The 8,964-nt window shown below is 38.8% G+C and overlaps 1 protein-coding gene across 1 annotated transcript; it reads right to left on the bottom strand.

The window, feature by feature from the left end:
• Positions 1-1,463: 1,463 nt before the first annotated feature.
• LOC145009372 (uncharacterized) lies at positions 1,464-1,919 on the bottom strand. Its single transcript, XM_078968081.1, has one exon. The coding sequence runs from the start codon at positions 1,917-1,919 to the stop codon at positions 1,464-1,466; it is 456 nt and encodes a 151-aa protein (XP_078824207.1).
• Between the last annotated feature and the right edge of the window lie 7,045 nt (positions 1,920-8,964).

Raw genomic sequence — 8,964 nt, 5'->3', positions numbered from 1 at the left:
ATCGAGTTCTCCTTCATACAAAATTGGGACCTTTTTCTCATGACTCTCTGAGTTCATCCTTGACTCGTCGAGTCCTGCTTCATATCAGTTGGGACATTTAGCTCTTAACTCGCCGAGTTCTTCCTTGAACTCCTCAAGTTCTTCTTCATATCAGTCGAGACATTTGCCTTCAACTCGTCAAGTTCGTCCTTGAACTCATCAAGTTCTTTGATCTTTAAGTCCATAATCATGTCCATCTTGCTGAGTCCTCTTCTAGACTCAACCAGACTGCTTAGAAACAGAAAAGGTTTGGGTTTTTAGTCTATTCTGTCATTGTCCGTTTGTTTGGAGCCGTTAATGCCATCACGTGCCCTCCATGTGAGGGCATTTTGGTCATTTTAGGTCCTTATTTTAAATAATATCATATTTCTCCATATATATATATATATATATATATATATATATATATATATATATATATATATACATACTCATACGTAATCCCCTTCTTTTTCTTCATTTTTATTTATAATGAAGTAGCAAAAAAGGTCTTCTTCTTCGTCTCTCATCTACTTCTACTGCTACGAGATTCAAAAATGGTGCTCTGCTTCTGTGGGAATGTTGTTGTTGTGCGAACCTCATGGACCTCACGAAACCCTGGTCGTCATTTCTATGCATGCCCTAAAATGGTAAGCAAACTCATATTAGGTTATGATATTTCGGTAGTTATGCAATAACTCCTCTACTTTAATGTATTGTTCTAGTGATCCAGATGTGGATTTTTGGGGTGGGTCGATCCCCCTTATGTGTCAAAGATCAACTGTTATCGTACCAGGACTATTGAGAACAATGAATAGCTATGAGGTTGAAGTGGCTCAGCTGAAGATGTGTTTGCTTGCCTCGTAGGTCTTATTTATGTTGCTTGTGGTATTTTGGAATTAGGAATTAGAGTTTAGGGCTTTTTTGTTAGTAATAACCACTTATAAATGTTGTCTTTTGGTGCTAGAAGGTTTAATTGTGGTTTATGTATGTTGTAAGTGTTGTCTTTTGGTTCATTGGATATGTAATGCTTTTATGACAATGGGAAGTGTAATGGTTTTATCCTTTTATGAATATGAAATTATAAAGGTTTGTTCTTGACATGATATGCAAGTGTAATGGTTTTTCTCTACGCTTGAATATGCAATTGTAATGGTTTTACATGCATACATTAAGTGCATTGCCATAATATCTTCATGCTTTAATAGTACAACATAACCAATAACAAACTACATTACCAAAAGGGGACCATAACAGATTAATGCGAAAACACAATCATTACCAACAAAGGGCATTAAACTACATTACCAAAACATTAGAGTACTTTGTTCCATAGAAGGGCATCAAAGCACATCATCAAAATGGAACCGAAAAAAGGCATCAAAGTACCAACTAAAGTGCATTAACAAGTCTTCACAAACATAAACAACTTAAGTACTTAAACATCAATTCCCATCTTTGGCCTTGCAGGTCCTGACATTGTGACCCTTTTGCTTACACTTACTACATGTCACAGTCAAAAACTTCCTGCTCAGTGATTGAGTTTCATTATCATTTTGACTTTGACTTTTTGCTTGCCTCTTACGTTGCTGGATTTCAATCCTTTCCTCTGCTGTAATCCTCCTTTTCTTTTTTGGCCTGCCTATAGCTTTGTTGTGTGGTGGAGGCACAAGAGTTGTTGGGCAGTCACTCTTAGGCCACATGGCTCTACCTTTGATAGGCTCCACCTTGAAGGAGTACATCTCTTTCCAAGTATCAAGCCAATACACCTTATGGACATAGGTGTATAGTTCTCCCACCTTTTCATTATTGTCTGCCATTTCATTTAGGCTTGCAATTGCATGCTTGTAAGGAATTGCAGTAAGCTTCCACTTTATACAACTACACTCCTTTTTCTCCATGTCCACCACATGTTGATCATTCCATGGACCTTTAACCTGATACTTTTGTCCTCCATTCCATCATGCATGATACTTACTAGCAAGTGTTGTGTTTGCTTCCAAAATCCTAGTACCAGTTGGAGTCAATGGACCTTGACACTTGTTTAACACCTTCATCACATTGCATACTCTCTTCATATGGTACTCTCTGATGAACTCCAAACAACTGATAATAGGTTTGTCTCTCCCTTTAACAAGTTTGCTATTGAACACTTCACAAAGGTTATTCAATAACATGTCTAAAATTGCCCTTCCAAGTAGTTCATTAAGAAAATAACAGTTAGTGTATATCTATACTATAATAAAAAATAAGACAACAAATTAAGAAAATACCTAAAAAATGACTTCTAGCCCAATGATGTGGATGAATTTTCAAGAGCCAGTGATATGCTTCTATGCCATAATTATTTAGTTCTACCATTACAGCTTCAAACTCTGGTATGGTGGTGGCTATAACACACCTCTAAAAATACTCCTTGTACTCTGTAATCTTAAATCTGATCCTCATGTTCTGGTATATGTGTCTAATACAGAACTTGTGTTCTGCATTAGGAAATAGTTGTTCTATGGCTGGTAGAAGACCCTATTTTCACCAAAACAAAATAAGTAATTAGCATTAGTATGTAAGGAAACCTAGTATGCAATATTAAATGTAACTATAGTACCTTCTGTCTATCACTGATCAAGGTGATGTTGGAATTTGAATACAAGTCAAGATCTTCTGCAAGACACTGAAGAAACCATTTCCAACTTGAAGTGTTTTCACTTTCAACAATAGCATATGCTAAAGGTTCCATTGTTGGAATCAACACCAACTGCACTTAGTATTTGACCTGGGAAAGGTCCCTTCATGAAGGCTCAATCTAAGCCTAAAAATTCTCTCAAACCTGCCTTAAATCCTTTCTTTAAAGGACCTAAACACACATATATCCTTTTGAATTGCCTGGTTGGGGATGAAACCACAGGTTCAGAAACCACATCAATCTTTACAGTTGTACCTTCATTTTTTTTTGTAGCTCTAGTACATAGTCTCTCAAAGCTACATATTGTTTTATGTAATCTCCTGCAACATTTTTGGTGGCTAATATTTTTTCCCTAAATGCTTTCTCTTCTGAAATACTAACTCCATAAGTTGATTGGAGCTACTCTTGTAGGGCACGAACAGGCGGTCCAGGATTAGCTTCAATCTGATCGATCCATAATACGTTTCGAAAGAAATGTTGTTTTGCAAGATCTGATTTTTCATGTTTGGAGGCGAATGTGTTTCTGATTATAGGTCTTAATAAACCAATAGTCCTATTCACATGACCTAGAAGCATGAAGTTTCCATGTGCATTTAACTTTATCTGAGTTTACATCTTTACCCTTTACCTTTTTCCCAAAGGTATGTCCACCTACCCCACTTGCATTTAAAACTACAGTTCCTTCACAAACAACTGTTAATGTACTCTTGTCATTTTTGTGAATGAGATATTCTTCTTTGTCTCTAAAGCATGGAGGTCAACTTTATCTTTCAATTCTTTCTTGGCTTTATATTTCTGCCCAATATAAAAAGCTACCTTGTGTACCTCACCACCAGAGCATAATGTTTGTTTCCCCATCTCTTTGATCATTTCTCTTCTTTTCCTGTTGTCCGCTGAGTCATCACTTAGTGAATCCTACTCGTTATTATCAATTACCTCCACATCTTCTTCTTCATCATTATCTTCATTTCTTTGACCACCCAAACTTTGACATCCATTGAACTCTGCTTCTATATCAATATTTAGATTAAAATCCTCCATGTCAACTTCAACATCTTTAATTATGTTGTCCTCATCAATCATAAAATCACTATCTTCATCTTCACTATTTTGATTCTCAAACTCAATGTCATCAGGCTCCTCTTGTCTCCACTCATCATTGAAAGGAATATTATCTTGTCCTTCAAACCCATTAAATGGAATGCTATCTTGGTCTTCAAACCCTTCAAAATGTTGAAAGTGTCTCATTAACTCATCATCTATGTTGATGTTAGTTGAAAATTCATTGACTCCTTGAGGATCTTTATCCATGACAACTCTATACCACTCATCTGCAAATCCTTCTACACCCTCACCATTGGATTTGTTCATGTCAAGTTCTTCATTCCCATCAATCTCTTTGTTTAACTCCTTTTCTGCATCAACTCCAACAAATTCATCTGCAAATCCTTCTACACCCTTACCTTTATCAATTTCACCACTTGCCATTGTTTTTTCACCACCTTCCCAATCAAAGTTAAGATTTCTACTACAAGACGATGCCCCTGTACTATGTTTCCAACCTTTAGACCTACTAAATTCAGGTGTTGCTGATTTGTATAAGGTTAATGCTAACCCTAAATCACCCTCACCAACATCAATTTGGATTGGAGTTACCACTTCATGAGAAACTACAGGTGGTAAGGGTCTAAGAGGAGCCTCATTGTCCATGTCTTCTATTATAACCTTCTTGGACCATGTAACACCCCGTTCTTAAAGTGTTTAATTATGAGTCCCTGAGATTTAAGAGGAAGGGTGATTCTGGTCCTTTTTCAGGAAATAGGTTTCATCTGAGAAGGTTTCGTGCTGGTGTATGTTGTTAGAAGCATTGGCCTTCTCGTCACCCTCGTATGAATGTAAAGTTATTTACGAGCGGGGTTAGAGTAGAGGAGTTGCGGCGTTTGCAAGAGGATTATTGTTTATAGCTCTTTGTGGAATAATTGGAAAAGGTCCCATGCATGCATGGCATGCATGCATTTTGAACTTTGGCTGGGTACGCCTAACGTAAGCTGGACGTACGCCCAGCGTAAAGAGAGGAAAGATGGCGGGGTGGCCGGGTGAGTATGCCCAACGTACTAAAGGTACGCCCAGCGTACTCTCAGAAACTCCAAACCCTAATTTAGGGTCAGCCACTATATAAGGAACATGTTGGTTCATACCCTAGCCTCCTTAAGCTCATCTTTAACCTCAAAAACCCTAGAAAACCGTATTCCCTCCATTATTGGGTGTGTTTGACCTTGGAAAGCTCATTTTAGCAAAAGAAAGGCTAGAAGGAGAGAGGAGAATTTGTCAAAGAAGAAGAGGAACGATTGGAGCTTGTAGATCTGAAGAGATACCATCCTTTGGAGCTTGTTTGAGGTATAAAGCTTCTTGCTTGCCAATTATTTTGCATAGATCTAAGTGTTGTGAAGTTTTTAGCATCTTTCTTGTCCTAAAGTTCTCATCTTGATTCATGCTTTGTGTTGGCCGAGATTATCTATCCTTTTAGACCTTTGGAGAGGTCTTGAGTGAGAAAAATGGGGTCCCAAGGGCTGTAGTTGTTCTATGTGTGAGAAACATAGGTATTAATGGATTAAGACCTTGGATTAAGATCTTTATGGACGTCCCAAGTGATAAAGTTTGAGACTTTATGAGTTCTAATCATATTTGGCCTAAGGATCTGAAGTTTGGGCTTAAGAGCTTAAACCATTAAGTCATTATGTGGAATTGTTGAGCATCAGGGTTACGCCCCGCGTAACCTTTGAGTACGCCCCGCATAGCGGGCCAGAGCACCGATTCCTTTTGCGAATCAATGTTGTACGCCCCGCGTACCAAGGAGGGTACGCCCAGCGTACTCCCCTATTGGACTCTCATATTGGGCCTTAGAGTTTGGGCTGTTTTTGGGTTGTTGGTTTATGGGACATGACTGGGAATTTATGGATAGAGTATTTTCGGTCCAGTTATTGTTATGGACATTGGATCTAGGCCCATTTGGTAAGGCAGGCCCAATTTGGTAAATTGGGCCAATATTGGACTTTGTATGAGATTTAGACTTTTGTCTTGGCCCGATAAGTGGATGTATGATGGCCTAATGTTTATTTTGTTATGATGGTTAGTTCGGGATTGGCGGTGAGTTGGTGATTCGAGAGTCTGCTTCTTCAATTCAGAGTATCGGCATTCGCGCAGTGAGATATCCTCACTATGTCGACAGGGTCTAAGGCACCAAGGTCGACCCTTTATCGGATTGAGATTCGGATATTTGTTGTTATGTTATTTGTCACACCCCCAAAACCGATGAACAACGGAAACATTCTGGGGTGGAGGACGTCATGTACAGTATCACAACAATGTAAAGTAGTAAACAAGCAACAACATCAGCCATTGCATTAATAATACAATTTCATACAAGAGTGTTCTGTCAAGTTATATAGACACCAAAAAAATACACCAAAAATAAAAGAGGAGTCTTGAACACTCTCCTTATCCTCAAAATCCAGCACCTGTACCTGTCTACTGGTCACCCGAGAATACAAGTTATTTTGAAAGAGTTTATCAGCTTTAGAGCTAGTGAGTTCATAAGTATATTAGTATCTGAGTTTGTATGAACGCATTTGTATGATGTTTTGTAAGATGTATTGTGTATGTTTGTAAAGGTTTTGTGTTTGTTTGATCTACTCTAGAAAACCCTATGTTTCCTACTAAAAGTAGCCTTCTACCAAGGCATCTAGTGTCTGTGTGTGTATCTTTTGTAAAAGTGTGTATTTTCCCAATTCCGACTATCATTAATCAAAAATATAGTTTCTACATTTCCATGCATCGTGTGAATATCACAAAGTAAAATGTAAAGGGAAAATGTTTTAGTACTGTAACGTAGTTTTAAGTAAACTACTGCTATACTAACTACCTTAAGCCAATTGTATATTTTAAGGTAACATGTGATCTGACTGTATCTTGCTACCGACTAAATAGTAAAGTGACAATGTAAGATGCCAAAAAAATGACGTTTGGCACCCGTAGACTTGCAAGTCCCACTGTAGCGAGCAGCAAGGTGTAGGATAGTCAATCCAGTATAGATTTATGCACAAACTCATACGCTCCCTAATGAAGGAGATTCTGATACAAAAACAGTCATGGCAGGTAGTGCCATGCCCTGTTTAATGGCTCACATAACTGTGTTTATGTATATATAATGTATATGTAATGTATATGTGTGCTAGCTGTGTTGTGCGTTCTTTCTCTATCTAGCCTGTACGTTTGTTTCTCGTCATAGTATCTATTGTTTGTTTCTCCTCACTCTGTTTCATGTTTGATTCTCATCATACTATGTATTGACTCATGTATGAACTAACTCATTGTATGTTTCATTATTCTAGTAATAGTATCTTTCTAAACTACCCCTATGGTAGCTTAATAGTAAAGTATGAACATGTTTGTATGCCCTTGCTACCCAAGGGCATGGAATTGAATGAAAGAAATAACCTTTTATATCTATATACATATACATAATATATAACTAGGATTCAAACGACCTTTGGACAACTAACCTTGATACCCTAGGAACACATCAAACAAGAACAGGAAGCAGGGTAGGCTAGCAGTCCTAAGTCCTTTCAATCCTACTTATATAACTATATTTATACACATACACAGAATATAAGTTTAAAAGAGTTTAAGTAAAAGCATTTGACCATTGAAGGAGTTTGTAAGACAATTTGACGTGAAACAGTTTGATAAATATATTGGAAAGTAAGAAAACCATTTGCTTGGTAGTCATTAATCACATGTGATTGATATAATAACTATAATTGTTCAACTTGTATCCCCCCCCCCCCCCCCATAAAAGCATTTAAAAACATTTCAAAGGTTAATTTATGGGTATGAACTCACCTGTAGTGAGTGGTTCTGATGACAATGTTGGATCTGTTGCTAAGTATCAAGTGGTGACTTGAGTACACACACGAATCCTATTTAGCATATATTGGCACATATATGAATATAATTAGCATTATGAACAACTAATTAACGAATTGGGACCACCTTAGGGACTAGTAAACACTTCTTTTGTAGTGTTACAACCATAAATGATTGTACGAAGGGTTAAAAGGCTATACAAGAAAGTGTATGGCCAAAATACACACTATATGTGTGTGTGCGGCCATGTGTGCGGCCAGGTGTGCTACCAGCACATGTGTGCGGCCAGGTGTGCGACCTGGTGTGCTGCCAGAAGTGTGTGCTGCCAGAAAACATGGTGTTCTTGGTGAAAGATGTTACCTTTCCGGATGATACTTGAGAGGATCTTTGAGTCCTAGCTTTGCAAGAGTGTAAGGAATGATAAAAATGACCAAGGATAGTGCTTATAGGAGGTTGTGTGTGGTTGGAGGTGTGTGTGGTTGGCCTGTGTGCGGCTGGCTGGCCGCACACACCAGTTTTTGGTGTGTTTGGCTCGTTTTTCCAATACTACAACCAAACTAACCCATCCTCCGACACGTATCTCAGTTATACTAAGCTTTAAGCACTCTTTTAGACCCAAAACTTCATTATAAAATAGCAAAATGAAGCTAACTTTGATATAAAAGAAGAATGTAAGCTAGAAATATCGGATTGTCACATTATTGCTTTGATATGTCTGCATCCTGGTAGCTAGGATGGTATATGTTAGAGACTCGGTTAAGGTCGGTTTCCTGATATGTACGGTGATGCTATGCTAGTGACCGGTTAGGTCGGTATCCTGGTTAGGGTAATGATATGTTATGTGATCTACTTGATCGGCTTGTTGACTATGAACTTTATATGATTGTATGTTATGTGCACATGGTTGTTTGGACTGGAGTTGGATTGAGGCGGGTCCTGCTTTGTGCTGTAGGCCAAGATACCCACAGCGGACCGGTTGTTCCGAAGGCCCAGCAAGCGGTTCGGATAGGCTGTAGGCCTCACGAGGGCAGACCAGATGTGTCGAGGCTCAGAGAGTGGACCAGGCCGACTAAAGGCCCGATGCCGGCGGACCAGTGATACTGTAGACTCAGAGAGTGGACCAGGTGGGTTGAAGGCCCAGTGCGGGCGGACCGACCACACTGCAGACTCGAAGGACATGACTAGACTCGGAGGATGGACCCAGTGGACTGAAGCCCGATACGGCGGACCAGTCACACAGTAGACCCGATATGCATGGTTGTTCTGTGTTTTGTTATGTTATGTATGTTATTTATCTTATGGGCTGAAAGGCATTATGATTTGGACCGGAAGGT

This window comes from Lactuca saligna, chromosome 1 (genome assembly GCF_052625555.1).
Source record: "Lactuca saligna cultivar CGN05327 chromosome 1, ASM5262555v1, whole genome shotgun sequence".
Lineage (NCBI taxonomy): Eukaryota > Viridiplantae > Streptophyta > Magnoliopsida > Asterales > Asteraceae > Lactuca > Lactuca saligna.
Note: the sequence above shows the minus strand (reverse complement) of the source record. Positions and strands in the feature narration are given on the sequence as shown.